Source organism: Lycium barbarum, chromosome 3 (genome assembly GCF_019175385.1).
Source record: "Lycium barbarum isolate Lr01 chromosome 3, ASM1917538v2, whole genome shotgun sequence".
In the NCBI taxonomy this organism is placed as follows: domain Eukaryota; kingdom Viridiplantae; phylum Streptophyta; class Magnoliopsida; order Solanales; family Solanaceae; genus Lycium; species Lycium barbarum.
In genome coordinates this window covers 131980491-131998412 of record NC_083339.1, presented here as the reverse complement: position 1 = coordinate 131998412, position 17922 = coordinate 131980491, and the positions used below count along the sequence as shown (strand labels likewise).

The window sequence follows — 17922 nt, the reverse complement described above, 5'->3', positions numbered from 1 at the left end:
AGGCAGGCGTGACGCAGAACGTTTTACTGGTGTAAGCCTCCATAGATCTTTAAATTTTTAATTTATAATATAGTAAAATAGTATAATAATACATAAATTATAAAAAATACATTATTAGTTTAAAAAAAATTAAAATATGATCAAAGAAACTCATACAAAACAAAACTTATGACATGATTTACAAGTATAAATAATGCAATGAGATAAAAGTTAGTATGAGATGCAAATCAACTTTAAAATCTTAATTTTCAAACAATAAAAGAATCACTATTTATTAAAATATAATACTATCATACTATGCAATCCACCATCCTAAATAATTTAATGAATAAATTTTATCAGTCTTATAATAAAAAAATCACTTCTTCATGAATAAAAATTAAATTACTTTCAAATAGCAATATATGATTATCTTGAGACATAAGACAAAAACATGATGACCAATGACAAGTGAAGATGTAAAATTGAAGATGTAAAATTTGGCTATGTATTTTTGAAAGAAATGTCAAGTGATATTCAAATACTCGCACAGTGTTTTCACATAGTAAATTTAATACTACGACTTGTTATTTAAGTTACCCTCAATCTTCTTATTTGTATAGATGAAAACACTATTAAGAATTCATTTATTAAAGAATTATAAGGGTCAACAGTGTTGATTAAAGAATTTGACACATACATGATACAAGAAAACTGTATACATAAAAAAGATAAAGTAGATCTCAAGCAATAAACCCAAATTAAGTAAATCTTAAAAACGGGCTAGAATTGGGTTAGTATTGAGCTAAGTTGAAGAACACTTTAAAATGAGCTATGTTGGGTTGGGCTAAAATCAACCCAATATGAAATTATCTTGAGCCCAATCTATAAAATTTTGAGTAGGTTGGACGGGCCGTAATCTTTTGGACCATATTTGACACCCTTATTTGATGGTAAAACTTACACAAATAACTACCTTTTAACAGCTTCTAACAAGTTATAGCTATAAGTTGAAGATTTACAATTCGTAGCTGCTTTTGGCTGTATTTCAGTTGTATCTCGCGTTTTTTAAATACAGTGAAATACAGCGCATCTGTTGAATAAAAAAAAGGCTATATTTATGGCAATAAAAATCTTTTTCAAATTATATGGTAATTTGTATTAATGGTTCCATGATTCACGCAAACCTCATGAGGTTCCATTACAGCTAACGTCTCTCTATCACAATTACTCCATTCAAAAGTTTTTTGCTGGTTTTTGTTGTATTAGCTTGTATTTCGCTTTTTTGAAATACACGAAAATACAAAATTTGGCAGAGTAAAAATAGGCTGTATTTATGGAACATATTCTCTTCTTTCATTTTAAATGGTAAGTCAAATTAAATCAATCATGTATCACGCATAACGGCTGAAGTTCCATAACAACCCACGTTTCTCTCTCCAAATTACTCAATTCCAGACTTTTAGAAATACTTCCAAATACAGAAAGATATACACTGGAATACAATCAAATATGGTTGATTGTTTAAGAAATATAAAATTGTAGTATGCGTATATACAATGAAATGTATCAGAAATTATTTCGTAAATTAGAAATACATTGAAATATAGCGAAATATACTGAAACAGTGCACTGAAATATACTGAAACAGTACATTGAAATACACTAAAAAAATGACGAATATACATTTTCTCCTTCGAAATACAAAGCGAATACAAAAAAATACACTATAACAAAAAAAAAAATACAACCTCCACAACCACAAACCCTACCGAACCACCACAACTCTACCTTGATACTTCTAAAAGCTACGAGTTTTTATGTGCATTGCAGTGTCATTTTTCTAACATGCTGCTTGGATAATTACTTATCTCTAGCTTCACATCACATGCCAACAAAGAGGTTTCAATTAGATAGAGGAATAAAGAAAAAATTCAATCAAGAAAGGGGAATGTCACGCCCCGAACCATGGCCTGGACGTAACACGGCACTCGGTGCCTGACTGCGTGTGACCGAGCGAACCACATGGCTTGCTGAATCATCATGATACATACATGAGCGGAAATATAGCGTGAATGCATGATGAACCTTTATAAAACGTAATAAGTCATAATACTTAATAAAAACATTTGTTTAAACATGAGTGCGGAAATAACATGAATGAGCCAAAATTGGCTATACGACTCCGAATGTCTGACATAACATAACTGACTTGTCTAGTCTATGAAACCTCTATCATGATCCGACTGGAAAACATACTTACTGGGACAAGGCCCCAGCATACCTTAGATGCATAATTAATCATAAAACAAAAGTTGACTAAACCCCGAATGAGATGGGGCTCACCAATAAGTTGATACGAATGTTGTCCTACTGAGCAGATATGTCGTCCTGTATATCAGTACCTGCATCGTGAAATGCAGGCCCCCGGGCAATAAAAAGGGGACGTCAGCACATTGAATGTACTGGTATGTAAAACAACTGAAAGAAATAACATGGGACATGGAATAACATGATAAGAACTGAAACTGAAAACCTGGACATGAACATGAGCATGAGTGCATTTGTATATATATATATATAACATAAGTAAAAACATGATAAGTAGGGAGAGCATTTCATAAACCGACATATGATAAAACCACGTGGGAACGTGGAGTCTGGTACCTCGCCGAACCAGTTGAGCCCCTATACCTTGCCAGGGTATAAGGTAGTAACGTACATGATGGAACCATTCAGTGTAAAATTAAGGTATCGTCCTAACTAGGCGGAGCGATCCTTGTCCTATGGTGGCTACATAGTTTCAGGCTATCTGAGCCTTCTCGGTAATGCGTGTAACTCCCCAAAACATGAACATAATATAGTTGGCTAAGAAGCCCATGATTTTCGTGAATTAACTTGTAATCATGATTCCACGAAATAACTTGTAACATGGTTTCGTGAATTAACTTGTACTTGTCTTGTAATCATGATTTCACGAAATAACTTGTAAACATGATTTCATGAAATAGCTTGTAAACATGGTTTCATGAAATAGCTTGAAAATATGGTTTCATGAAATAGCTTGTAAACATATTCTTGATTCATGAGTAATAACAATAGTTCATAATCATATATATGTAATTGACTTGAAAACATGTTTGTAACTTGCAAAATAAAATCATTAAGTTTCATATGAACATAATGAGAACACATGAGGAAGAATTCATGATTCATGGATTAAGCTAGGGTTCCTAATAACCGTAATGGAAGATTAGGAATACAACAACGAATATAGATACAAACTTCATGTACATAAATACGTAAATATGGGCTACCAATATGTTGGGTTTAATGCCCTAAGATTTGAACTTCATGATTATCAAGGTAACGAAGCATGGGGAAGAACATAGAGATTCCCACATGTGGATGGAAGTTCTACATACCTTAGTTGCTCCAAAACTTGAATTAAAGACTTGGATTTTGTAGAAGATTTCCTAAATCTTGATTCTTGAATCTTGAGATGGGTTTTCTTGAAAACCCTAGATTAGGATTGATGATTTCTTGTTTAGATTACAAGAATATATGTTAGAATTGAGTTGGAATAATTAGAATGGACTTACCTTGGTGTTCTTGATGTTGGAGGAGAGTAGGAAGTCGTCCTAGGGTTTGAGGGAGTGAAAAATAATGAGTTGAACTGATATGGACGGATATATAGTGTTCTGTGAAAGTGCAAATTACAACCTGAACAGTGCTGGTCGTATTTTCAGTTTACGGGCCGTAAATTAATTTACATTTTGATTTACGGACTGCACTGCCTCTCTTCAGTAAAATGACCATAAATCTTTGTACAGAGGTCCGTTTGACCCCCGTAAGATACCGTTGGAAAGGTATTTCAATGCTCTACAACTTTCATCAAGGAAGATTTCCCAAATTCCAAACTCGTTTTGAAATACGGGCCTTAAAGTAAAATACGTTCCGTATTTAACCATATGACCTCAAAATGTCAAATTCCAGAATGTTCAGAACTTCTTGGTTTCAGTTTACGGACACTGTTCATGGTCGTAAATTAGAATACGACCACTGTTCATGGGCGTAAACTACCGTATCACAACTGAACGGAAAAATTTCAATTCCCACATTCTTTATCTGATGTTCTAAGTCTAGGATCGTGGTCAAAACTTTCGTTAAAGCTACGGGGTGTTACAGGGAATTAAAAAAAAGAAGTAAGTATTTGGGGAATTTGATGTTTGAAGTTCCTTAAGGAGAACGCTAAGGCCACAAAGAAGCCTCTTAAGAAACTGTCTATTTCAAGTTGATGTTGTGGAATTGAAAACTTCGGAACGCATCATTACACTAACCAAAATTTGTGCATAGATTCCCCAACGTCTCAATGGAAAACTTGTATTTTACACTTTACTGGGGTTGGCATTTTGTTAAGATTAATACCTGAAGCAAATGGATTTCAGATCTGAAGAACTAGAAGCTTAAGGTTTTTTTAGAGTTTGGAGATGGAGATGGTAGTAATAGTGGTGGTGGTGTTGACGGCGGCGTGGGTGGTGTTGATAGAGAAAGGATGGAGGGGTACGTGAGGGGAAGGAGAATAGAGGCTGGAGATAGAGAAAGGGGGGGAGAGAGGCGGCAGTGAGGGGAAGGGGAGAGAGGCGGCAGTGAGGAGAGATAATTTTTTTTAGGATTTGGAGAAGATGATAAATCTTAAATGTGTAGTGAGGGAGAATAAAGAGGTACATGTATTTCAAAAGTTAGTGGACCAGTTATGAAATGTAATTTTGGAAAAATAAAGCTACAAAAATTAAATAAAAAATAAGGTAGTTATTATTCATAAATAAGTCTTAGAGTTAACTATGACAGGTAAATTTTCCTATTTGATACTATCAAAGTTCATATTAGCATTTGATCCACCATTCCAACCTATGCTGTCCGCCACTATAGAGTGCTATTACAAGAAATAAAGTAGAGGTTTGCTCGTACTAATGTATAAAGATGGAAGATTTCAATCGGTAATATTCTCAAATCAACAGTGAAGAAAGAAACTAATCCAACCACTCTTTTTACATCTTAAAATAGATAAGCTTCGTGATACAATTATAAAAAAATGCGCTAGAAATAAAAAGACTAATTTTGCTTTGGTTGAAAAGACGGGCAACATTAGGACGGAATTTACATTAGTTAAAAACTTGTTCTTACCTAGTTTACAGTTTATACCTAGCCAATCAGTCAAGGATGTCATCTATAGTTAAGATTAATTCTCATTTAATATATCACTTGACTGGAATAACACAATGTAATTTGATGTAAGCAACATATGTGGCTTAGACATTCTAACCAGGCCTCTGTACTGTGTTGCATTAAATCATTTGGGTAAAGTACGCGAAGTTTAGTATAAATATAGTGTGTATTCACAGTTTCTGTAGTAACATTTTTCAGAAGCTTCCGTTTCCTCTTTCGATTGCCCAAGGATAAAAATGTGAAACACGAATGCCCGTGTACTGCATGTCATAGGAGTAGTAGAACTATTAAGGAATCATATCAACCCGAATCCGCTGTTTTTATAGAGGGAAACCTTGAGTAACGTAACATGATCCTAAATACTTGCAACAATGCCTCCAACTGTCAGTAACATGATAACACCTGTTCCTAAACTTTTGATTCTCTGCCGAAATATCAATAGAATCACAACTGTTGGATACTGACTGATGATAAGGAATCAGATTCAATTGTAAATCTCAGCATCTATCAGGAATCAGATTCAATTGTAAATCTGAGGTCAGCATCTACCAGGAATCAGATTCAATTGTAACTCTCAGCATCTATCACTTGGGAATATTTTAAGCAGTGTGTTTGAGCCATTTTATATCTGTTGCTCAAGCTGCAATTACTCTGCAGAAAGAACAAGGGCTATTTACTTTTTAGCAAAGCAAGAAATATGAGATCCATGAAGTACTGGGAAACAGCATCCAAAGATGAATACCTGGATCATCTTAGAAAAATGGAGAGAGCCCCAACCATGCACCCTGATGTTCCTCGCTACCCCAACGTTTACTCTGTTTTAAAAAACAATGCAAGCTATGAAGGCCAAGAGTCTAGCTTGAATCATCGAAATAATCCGGCCACTGAGTTACAGAAGAAGGTCCAGTTCACGGAGTCTAAGGAAACTGCTGAACTGAACAAGAATTATAAAGAGAAGAACACTGACGCGCAAGCTGATGGCTACATCAACCAGAAGCAAAAGGGTTTTCAGCTCCACAAATGGAGGGCCTTCAAAGTCTCATGTTAAAGAGTTTCCATCTTAGCAATTTAGCACCACTATACTTCAGTAATCTACATAGTATGCTATAAATATATAATACATGCCTGCTTTACAATCAGTTTGCTTCCATCAGAAAATCCTTTCATGTTTGCCTTGTTGTACCCATAAATCTCGATCAGTAGATTTGTAAGTTTGGTTTGGTCTATCTAATAGAAAATATAATATGATTATATCTACAGTCATCTGATACCAATTTCGGCAATCACTTCCATTAGCCTTTTCCGATCTAAGGCTTTTTATCTTTTACCTCCTAAATATCAGAATAAAGCTACGCATAAATGTGGCCTAATATATTACAAGAAACGGTTGTAACAATATAGTGCGGATACTTAATTAAGTAGAGGAAGAATACTATACATAGATCCTTAATATTGTAGTATTATTAACTATAAACTACCACAAGCCAAGCTGATCTCTCTACTCATGTCAAATGAGCGGACGAGCAAGATCAAGAAGACAAATCTTTTGGTAGAAACGTGGAAAAAACTGCAATGGAAGAGTTTAATGGATTAACAGTAGCCAAAGGTGGAATTAAATAGCTCAGGAGTAATATGCAATGTCTTAAAAGATGATTTTAGCTTGCTTTGTCAGATAAAGTAGACTTAGCTAGTGAATTTCAAGCTGAAGTTTGAGAGATCATTAAACATTTGCGCAACCTTTTCTGTTTCCACAAAGATATAATAGTTCCGTGGCAGCTAAAATTTCTCTCTGAGGAAATTTATTGGAACATATTAGTATGTGCTTTCCCCAAAAGTTTTATCGAAGGGGTCCAGAACCTGAGTTCTTAAGACAACTCAAACTTTGAATAGTAGAACTATTAAGGAATCATATCAACCTGGAGCTGCTGCTTCTTTTTTAGTAGGAAATCATCGAGCAACAAAACATTTGTTCCTATATACTTGCAACATTAATGACTCCAAATATCGATAACATGTCTAATTCAAGCTAACCTGTAGCTAAGAGTGAATTATTTGACATTGACTTAAATAGATTGGAGTCTCTTTGCTAGAAAACTTAAATATCAAAGAGTATCTTGAGATCGACAAATGTGATCACTATCATCATATATAAGAATGTTAAGTTTTGCAGAATACAAAATAGTTAACCCTTTTGATTCTCTGCCGAAATATCAATAGAATAACTACTGTTGGATACTGACTAATGAGAAGGAATCAGATTCAATTGCAAATCTCGGCATCTATCCTTTTGGAATATGTTAGGCAGTGTGTTTGGTCCTTTTTAAATCTGCTGCTCAAACTGCAATTACTCTGAAGAAAGAACAAGGGCTAGTTACTTTAGCAGCTCAAGAAAAGATGAGATCCAAGCAATATTGGAAATCAACTAATTCCGATGACGAATACCACAATCATCTTAAAAAAATGGAGAAAACCCCAACGATGCACCCTGATATTCCTCTCTACCCCAGCGTTTTCTCTCTTTTCAAAAACAAATTAGGTTACAAAGGACAAAAGTCTAGCTTGAATCGTCAAAAGAACCCTGACGCAGAGTCCCAGAAGAAGGTTCAGTTCGTGGAGTCTAAGGAAACCGCTGATTTGAACAAGAATGATAAAGAGAAGAACGTTGAGGCTCAAGCTGATGGCTCCATCAATCAGGAGCACAAGAATTTTGGACTCCACAAATGGAGGACCTTCAAAGTGTCAAGTTAAAGAGTTCCATGTTATTAGCACCGCTCTTCTTCAATAATCTATATAGTATGCTATGCATATACGGATACGTGCCAGTTTTACAATCAGTTTGCTTCCATCAAGAAAACCTTTTATGTTCACCTTGCTGTACCCATAGAGCTCAGTAGATTTGTACGTTTGATTTGGTCTGTGCAATATAAAATATAGTATTATATCTAAAGTTATCTGGTTTCCATTTGGGCAAACACTTCCATTAGCCTTTTCTGATCCAAGGCTTTTATCTTTTTGCCTTCATAATTATCAGAATAAAGCTACGTGTAAATGTGGCCTAATATATTTCAAGAAACAGTTGTAACAATATAGTGTGAATATTTAACTAAGTAGAGGAAGAATAATATACATACACTGAACCTTAATTATTGCTGTAGTACTAACTGTTAAATACCACAAGCTAAGCTGATGAATGTACGAGTCTGTCAAGTCATGTCAAAGGAGATGACGAGCAAGAGCAAGAAGACAAATCTTTTGGTAGAAAAGTGACCAAAGATAAGGGAATATGATAGTATTAAAACAGATCAGACCTGCAAATTGCTGATTTGAGAACAGCAGCCAATATCGCCGAAAGGAGCGAGTATTGGGACAAGAAACGAGTTAATGATGTTGCAGAACTGTTTTTCTTTCTCTATTCATCCTTTTGTGCAACTTCAAGAGCTTGATGCGTGTAAGAGAAATTCTGATGAAAGAGAAACTAAATAGCTCAGGAGACAGCAGAAATACAAAGTCTTAAAAGATGATTTTAGCTTGCTTTTTCAGATTAAAGTAGACTTATCTAGTGAATTTCAAACTGGAGTTCGAGAGATCATTAAACATTATTCACACTACCTTTTCTGTTTCCCGAAAGATGTAATAATTCCTTAGCAGCTACAAATTCTCATAAAGGAAAATTAACAGAATAGACTAGATGTTTTCCCACAAGTTTTATCAAAGGTGTCAAGAACCTGAATTCTTGAGACAACAAAAATTTCGAATAGTATTGTCACCATGAACGTTGGAAGGGAAATGTGATTCGAATACTCGCAACCAGGATAGAATCATCAGTGAAGCTTATCAATAGTGTTATGTTTTAAAACATCAAAATGCTGTGTTGCTTGGACTTCAAAATGCCGCTGAGTACGTGTTGGATCTTCCAAAGTAGTGCACTTTTGGAGGATCCGACACGGGTGCTGCAACAATTTTGAAAAGTCCGAGCTTCTCACATAGTCAAAAAGTGAGGAGGGTCTCTATTATTAGGAATGGGAAGAAGAAGAGAGCCTCTCTATCTTTCGAGATAGGGGTAAGGTCTGTGTACACTTTATCCTTTCCAGACCCCACATTGTGGGATTTCACTGAGTATGTTATTGTTGTTGGGAACAAGAGGAGAACATTGTCTCCAGCTGTTGATTCTTATATGCTAACTCTGCTTCATCATGAAGCTGGATAGAATCCACCCATACTGATATAGCTCAAACGAAGTCAAAAAGTTTCAAACTTGGAAAGCATACAAATTACAACATGTTTATTCTTCCACGACCCAAAATCTGTAATCTTCTTATCGAATGGATGGTGCTAATATTTCCCAAGACCATAAAGTTCAGAAAATTATCCTTTAAGCTCTCCAGTAGGCTTATTCTTCTCTACTCGATGGAATATCTACTGTTTGACACAGACTAAAGGGTAAGGCATGTACTTGTTAAGGCTTTAGCGTATCAATCAAACAAGGAAAAATGTATTGGAGATCACGTTGCCCTTCCAGTGAGCAGCCTTATTCAGAGAGATCTGGTGAGGATTACATTGCTCGCACAAGAATGCCAGTAATGATCAAAGAGGAGAGAGTCATTCATGAAGAACAGGGCAGCATGTATGACAATCGGTATAAACACAACTTTCCTAGTGGAAATCACCATGGGTATCGTGCTCCTGAAGCTCACAAGAAAGTCCACTTTGCGGAGTCTGACAAAACCAGTGAAGTCGGTAGGAACGGTAAATATGAAGTCACAGAAAAGGTTGATAATCACAAGAGCAATATGTACGGCAATCCGTATAAATACAACTTTCCTAGTGGATACCATGCTCCTGAAGCTCAAAAGAAAGCCCACTTTGTAGAGTGTGACAAAACCAGTGAAGTCGGTAGGAAAGGGCAACAAGAAGTCACAGAGGAAAAGGTTGATGATGAAGCTGATAGCTTCATCAAGAGGAAACACAAGAACTTTGAGCTTGCAAAGATGGACACTTTTAAGGTCTATTGAGCATACGACTAGTTGCTTGGCAGGCAATATCGGTTGAATCACTTGTATAATAAAATATCTATCAGGTTGAATGACTTGTATAATAAAATATCTATCTTATAACGCTTGACCATAGACTGCTTTACAGTTCTGTTTACTTTTAATCTGCATGCAAATACTTGATATGTAATGAAATTTGAAGTTATTAGCTATTTGCTCATCCTCTGCAACTTGTTCATCAAATAGGACCAGCTTTGGTATCATCCAAACAACTTAGCTTTTCTCTCATCTAATTTGCACCAGCATCTTCTAAAGTTCTAATCCATCTAAAACTTAGACGAAGAAAGCCTCATTTTTAAACAAATCTTCCACTTTATTCTGTTATCGCAAGCAACATTTAGCAGAAAAAAAGAAAGGAGAAGCAATAAAGCAATTGAAGACATAGAAGCAGCTGTTTTACTAAGGATTTAAGTTATATACACTAATGATTAAAGCAATTTGACACTGTCACTGCAGTTTTAGTGGTTATTGCAGGTAACTTACTGTATTTTTAAGGTTACCAACTCAAATTTGACATATATAGTTACTTGTCATTGTAGGTCAACATAAACTTACGGTATAACCAAAACTATGTACTGTCCGTGCACAAAAGTTAGAGACTATCGCTAATAGTTTATGTTGAAGTGTGTCACCATCTCATCTAAAAAGCTTAAGTTGTTAGAAAGAGCACACTTTTATTTACTTAATCGTGTTCTCAGCAGTTTGTAGATGAATTCCTTTATAGGATAATTGCCTTTCTGTTTGTTTCTGTAATTCCAAGTCTCTTGCACAAGACGCTCACGAATTACTGCTCCCCCTCCCCCCGCCACCCCTTCTAGACTAGGAGGCCACTTTCCCGTCACAAAGGACCCTTCAAGTTCCAATCTTGCAGGAATCTTCCAAAACAAGGTACAATAATTCAGTTGAAGAGAGGAAAAACCATAATGTGCAAAGATTTCCTAAATCTCCTATCTCTAAGGCATATGATTCCTAAATATTGCTGTTCAATCAACCTCCTAGCTGATGTGAAAAGTGTGGGGACTTCGACTAGTAGGACGAGAATAAAAAAACCAAAACATCCCCACAAGTGGCTAAACGCTAGCCACTCTTGTTTTTTTCATTTATTCACCCAACTGGTGGTTGTAGCTGCAGGCTTCAGCACAACGCATTTTGTGCTTCCCTCAGCTAAGTGATGTCATCATATATACGAAATTCTCGTAAAAAGTAAAGAAGAATCAGCATATGTGAAAACGAAAATAATCGAGAAATAGAGCTCTCTTGGCTTCTTTTAGAAAACGAAACCAAATTTAATATTACCAAAGTAATGGAAAGATTACAGTTAAAAAATATACCATCCTTATCTGGTGTCTAAATTAGGTTCGTTATATCTTCTTGAAGACACACTATTGAGCAAATTTCTTAAGCTATTCTTACTCTCTTTCCGTTTCTGTCCAATTCGGATTGGTTCATCCAATGGATGGTCTAGCACTAGCCCAGCTTCTAACTTTTTAGACACATTGAGAATCTCATAAGAATCCCAAAGTGATTGGTTGAAATCCCATTTGCCTGTGCCACCATCAGTTGTCCTGTTCATAGCTTCAAGCTTGAATCTTGATGGCTTATTCTTGAAATTGTGGCGGTGCGCGTCGAACTCGGCTGTTGTTCTACGGCTGCTGGAGTGGCCATGCCAGGCTTGTGCAACAGCCTTGAGGATTTCAATATCATGTTGTTCATCTTGATGAGGTTCCTGTTTTTTCTTCATAGAATGTTTAGAGTGGCTTTTGTCTTAAGTGAGGGATATTGTATGGACCACGTTATCTTGAGACAAGAAGAACCTCATGTTGGGTGACTTTTAGCGATGGAAATTTGTGATCGTAACTCTATTAGTAGCCTTATGTTTGGAAGACATAGATAATAAATTTGGCACACCAGAAAATTTATAGTATGCGTTATTTTTATTTGTCTTCTGAACATACTTATTTGGCACTTACTTTCATCACATATTCAAGGATAAAATTTAGTAGAACCCTCTATACTTGTGACAAATACTTTTATCTGACATAATGAAATATAAATATTGAATTATCGAGTTAGTACTAAATTGTTATAATCAAATTAAAAAGTTTATATTATAGAAGAACAAAGGGTTTGTGTTCTTGAAAATGTAATACGTGACCTCACCTTATATTCCAATAGAGACAATTCAGTGACCAATAAGTTACAACTCAAACTGCATTACATAACTTCAGAGTTCAGATTTTCAATAAAAGAGCATTTGGAAAGGCAATTCTCGCACTTGAAAAGTGGTTTAGAGGTCAGGGGTCTATCGAAAACAGCCTCTACCTTTACAATGTCTGCGTACGCTCTACCCTCTCAGACTCACCTGGTGGGATTATACTAGGTGTTTTGTTGTTGAAAAGTGGTTTAGAAGTTCTTTTGGTGTGAATATGTTGGAAGGTTGAGACTAAAGACACAGCATATATTCGCATTTTCATTGTATTACTTGAAAATGAAAATTAGGGGCACAACATCCTGAAGTAGCATAGCAAGGCACCATTAAAATAAAGGGAGTCCAACTCATTCTTCACCACTGCAAAAGGTCCTTGAACATCGTGCAAACTTATTCTACAGTTGAATGTGGCAGCCCAAATAGTGATGAAAGATCAAAGAGTTTGATCAAAGAAACCAAAATTAGACCTCCTAGTAAATACAACTCAATGGACAAAAAAAAAAATCCAGAGCGGCTACAAGAACAGTTAAACAAGTTGAGTGACTCTATGACGCAGCATAAGAACTTTTACCCTATCAATCAATGAAAGAAGAAACTACAACCAAAAAAAAAAAAAAAAAAAATCTAATACAACAAATGGACTTTGTTCTTTGAGTAAAATTTAGAATTTTTCACAGTGATAAATGGTAAACAAAGTGAAAATTAATGTCAACTAAATTTTCAACCAGATAACATACAACCACATATTAAAGTTGTACGTGTCTGAGTGTGCATAACACAAGAAAATGACATAATGGCCAAAGCTGAACTTCTTAGCTCCATGTTGCTGCTGACCTCTCAAACTGAAGTAGCTTCTTAGATTTACTCTCCAAAATCAACTATTCAGAGTCTGAAAATGCAGAAGAAGAAAAATTTGTAGCCAGGCAGTTTTTAGTTCCCATCGAACCAACAGAATATTAATGATTGCTAGTTTCAGAAATTCCATCAGTTTCTTCAATTATGAGGCTGGCAGCAGAAGCAGAAAGAAACCAAGGCACTTCTGCAGTCAAATCTGTAGCAATATTTGTTTAAGTTCATCATTTGAGTAATCATACAGCATTTAAATGAGACACTACCATGGCACAACTTTTAGAAATGAAGTGTATCTATGATGGTCATTCAATACATAAGAAGTGGCAAGTGGCAACAACAGAGCCACATTCCAAGTTCATGATGGACATTGGTTGCAGAATTCATCAAGCGGACATAACTACCAACCAATATCATCCCATAGCGGAATAATTAGGGACAAATATTGCAGCCTACAAACTAAATTTGGTTGAAAAAATGGTAAATAGGAGTGTTTGATGATTCAAGAAGTGACTTTTCATCATTTTGCTCACTCTTATTGTTCCAAACCACACAGCACGGAATCACCCCCTCTCTGGGCCTCCTTTGTGAAAAGTCAGATATAAAAACTAAATAGAAGAGGTAAAAACATCAAAAATCTTGGAAGAAACTACGGATGTCACACCTTTTTGTCAGTCATTAATTGTCACTTCATTCCACATCATCTACAATCACTGAAGTGAGCAACAATAAGTACTGTTTCCAAAAGTTGGGTATAAAGACAACTCCAAAAGCCCTTTTTCATGCTTAACTGCAGTATTTGGATCTTTTACGTTGTCATATATACAACTAGTTTATTTGTTTCTACCAGTGGCACTTTCATATAGCACTCTAATGGCTATACTTCCTTTACATCTCTTCAATGACTATAGATGAAAGATCAAGAGGGAAAAAATTGTCATTTCAGCATCCTTTTTTTCCATTAAAATGTCATTTCAGCAACCCTTTTTTCCATTATAACAAATTATAACACCAGAAGAACTATATACTTCCTTTATATCTCTTCAATGGCTATAGATGGAAGATCAAGAGTGAAAAAACTTCAAACCAAAGCCTAGGTTTACATTACAGTGTAAGATTAAGAGGAGAAAGGAGATAGAGTATCACCATAACTCAGCTAGAAGAGGCAGTTAAACTACACATATCTCCATGGATCAAAGCAAGCTATCTTTGCTCAGCAAGAATTTTACATTTTGCATTCATACTTTCAAATGCACTTTTACTAGTTGCCAAAAATAAGCTTTATTAGTGGAAACAGGATGAATTCTTTACCTTTACCAAAACAGGATGAATTCTTGGCAAGCTCTTTGATATTTATCCAACACAAACTAGAGCTAACTTTGCAGTAGAATTAGTGTGTAAGAGATTTCGCATGAAGCTTAGCTGTAAAATATATCATTCATAGTTCTACTGTTCTAGCTAACTTTGCAGTAGAATTAGGGGGCAAAAGATTTCGCGCGAAGCTTAGCTATAAAACTATCAGCTTCACTTGACCAACTATCAGCCGAGATGCTCAGAACAGCATCTACAATTTTGTCAAAACTACAGCAATCGGAACTAAAATCTGCCGAACAGTCATTGCATTTAAATACCTGGTATAGACACCAAAACATGTTGCCATCAAGCAATTTGTGCAACAGCCTATTATATCATGTCTTACATTCTATCAGATACTTTAGTTACTCTAATTTGCTTTTTTGATGACTTCAAATATTTCTTTCTTTTATACTTTTTTTAAAAGACTATGGTGTCTGGGCGACCTTGCACGCACATCGACTAATTCCATGAGGTACCTGCTACCTCCCACAAACACAGGTCCAGGCCAGCTTGTTGACTTTGACTCTTTTGCTCAACAGTTTTCTCTGGATGACTATTCACCATGGTTTCAGCTAATGGCTTATAGTCTTACGTTTCCAATCGTAACTTACGAAGCAATTCTTGAAAATCCAAGAAATGGTAGAGGAAGAAAACACTATGGTATTAGTCTAGGTTGGTCAGAATTACAAACTGAATATTTCAAGTGTAGAGATTACTGATTGGCTAATCTCTAGGACGATTATGCAGTTAATCTCTATAAACGTGGAATATGTGTAGGATGGTGATCACCTACTTCTCCCAGGGTTCACTGGCTTGAGACAGAATAGCACTAAATAATGAGTCTCAAGGCTGTCTTTATTTACCCGGAAAAAAAAGAAAAAAAATGAGTCTCAAGGCTCATTGCATCTCGGTAAACAACTGCATGAAGCAGCAGAAGCATGTAAGGTAATCATTTTGCCACTTTTAACCAAGTAAATATAAGAGCATATAATTGTGAAATAAACACAACGAATACAAGGAAATCACCCTTTTGCAGATTCTGAGTGGAAGATTTTTCAGGAAGATGTGAACCTGACAAGATTTTTGCATACGTTGAATGAACCAGCCAAGAGAGTGACATCCGGAGCTATCTGATTAACTTGTTTGTCTTTTCAAGTTGAAGATCTTGGCAAAGGTTAGCATCGGGAGCTCTTATCAGATGCTAACCTTGTGCCTAAGCAGAACTCAAGCTCTGCCAGGGGAACCTTTTCACTCTTCCAGTGTTAGAATTTGAAGAACCAAAAAGGCCACAAATTGCTGGGTGTTGGCGAATATGATGTGGGCACTTGAAAAGCAGATCTTTTGCCTCAGAATGTCTACCTTCAGCAAAGAAGGACTGGAAAACATGTTGGTAGGCTGAAACAGATGGATAGTCCTTGACGCTCAACGCCTTCAAAAACTCCACTGCATCTTCCACTGTTCCTGACTTTGAAATATATTGATGAAAGGGTTCTGGAAAAGGTGGATAATTGTGTTTCTTCATCCGACGGAGGAGATCTAGCGCTTCTTCAAGTTTCCTTTCCCCTAAGAGCTTTTGAATGATGAGTTTGTACGTTGCTTGCCATGGGCGCATTTGAAACTTATTTACCAACTCGGTCAATAACTGATATGCACCAAAAACTCTTCTTTGACTTAGAAAACCATTAAGTAGCACATCCAACAGATCAGCATCTGTATCAACATTTCTCTCCATCATGTTAGCAAAACAAAGCAGCGCCTTATCAACTTCACCAGCAAAACAATGGCCTTGTATCAGAACAGTCCAAGTCTTGATATCTGGAATGCATCCACATTCTTCCATCACATCTATCACCTTCGAGGCCTCCTCCAGCCTCCTCACTTTGCAGAGTCCATAGATTAATTGGCTGTATGTGATATTGTCAGGTTCAAATCCGGCATCTCTCATAGCTTCTGTTATCTTCTCCGCTTCCTCAAATCGCCCCAAGTTAGTCAAACACCTATGGATGACATCATAAATAATCTTTGAGCGTGAATTCCCTGCAGCCTCAAATTTTTCCACAACTCTAAATAGCAGATCAAGATTCGAGGGATGGGACTGTGCAATGGATCTTAAAAGATTATTGCACTCACCGAGTGATGGTTTAAACTGACCATCCATCATCAGCTCATATAGTTCAACTGCATCTTTCAACATCTTAATTTTCTGAAAATGCCTTGAGACCTTTATATATGTATCAAGATCTATTTCAAAACCCTGGCTCTTCATATCTTTTACCACACTCCAAAACTCTTCAATCGACTCTTCTCGGCAAAGAACCCTCAGAATCCCATTATAAGTAACCGTATTCTGCTGAAAACTTAAATCCCTAGCAACCCATTTGAAAAAGCTTAAAGCTTTTAACGGATATCCTATTTCTCGAAGCTCCTTCAACACCCTAAGCACAAAATTATCCGACAACGATAATTTCATATCCCCTAATTCTCTTTCCAACTCAATTCCCCATTCTTGTTTCTTAATCAATTCAGACACATCTTTCGCCAAATCACCCATAGCATTCTCTTTAATCATCCTCCCATAGAAATGCTTCAAAGCAGTAGCATCAGTTTCCATTTTCAAATTCCGAAAGACAGAATAAATCGATTTATACGTTTCCTCATCAATATAAAACCCATTATCTTTCATTTCCTTAATAGTAGTCCAAAAATCCTTCATTGAATCCCTGTTTGCATAAATCCTAAGCATCAAACTATACATAGAAGAACTAGGTTCAAACCCCTTTTGCTTAACAATCCATTTCAAGAAATCCCCAGCCTTTTTCGGGTCTTTATCAAGTTTCTTTAATAAATACATAGCAGCTTCATGGGTCACTGGAAAATCAAGTTTCCCTAAATCTCTTTCTAACTGTTTAGACCATTCTTTGGATAATATAATGTCTACAAGAGATTCAGGTTTTGATGAAAAGAACACATTTTGACGGGCACCAAGAAAAGTAGAAAGGTAAGAGTACTTACTAACCTGATGGTTGGGCAAGGAAGTTCGTGAAAACTGAGGAAAAAACAGGGAATTTCTTAATCGAAGTGAACTGAGGATTCTCTTACCATAATTCATGGCTGCCATGGTCTCTTCAAACAGATACAAGGAAGATGCAAAACCCTTTAAAAACCCTTGAAAGGGGTGGGACAGAAATTTTGTTACATGTTTTGGGGGAAAATGAGAAAAATGGTCCTTAGTTTAACACTTTTAGTCTA

General features: G+C 36.0%; 2 protein-coding genes across 5 annotated transcripts; both read right to left on the bottom strand.

Moving 5' to 3' along the window:
- Positions 1 to 11495: 11495 nt before the first annotated feature.
- Positions 11496 to 17922, bottom strand: LOC132632591 (pentatricopeptide repeat-containing protein At3g48250, chloroplastic). 4 transcript variants are annotated; one of them, XM_060348580.1, is made up of 2 exons: positions 15700 to 17922; positions 11496 to 13519 (listed from the first exon to the last, which is right to left on the bottom strand). In XM_060348580.1, exon 1 carries the CDS (start codon positions 17789 to 17791, stop codon positions 15887 to 15889), a length of 1905 nt encoding a protein of 634 aa, XP_060204563.1. In that variant the 5' UTR covers positions 17792 to 17922; the 3' UTR covers positions 11496 to 13519; positions 15700 to 15886. The 4 variants fall into 4 exon arrangements, with proteins under 4 accessions (XP_060204563.1, XP_060204566.1, XP_060204564.1 ...); XM_060348583.1 differs by having other exon boundaries at positions 11496 to 13357; XM_060348581.1 differs by having other exon boundaries at positions 15745 to 17922.
- On the bottom strand, positions 11596 to 12000 carry LOC132631379 (uncharacterized). Its single transcript, XM_060346957.1, has one exon. The coding sequence runs from the start codon at positions 11998 to 12000 to the stop codon at positions 11596 to 11598; it is 405 nt and encodes a 134-aa protein (XP_060202940.1).

Bases quoted from the DNA above. Each gene is read 5' to 3' on its own strand.
- LOC132631379 (XM_060346957.1), bottom strand. From the start codon at position 12,000: ATGAAGAAAAAACAGGAACCTCATCAAGATGAACAACATGATATTGAA.
- LOC132632591 (XM_060348580.1), bottom strand. From the start codon at position 17,791: ATGGCAGCCATGAATTATGGTAAGAGAATCCTCAGTTCACTTCGATTA.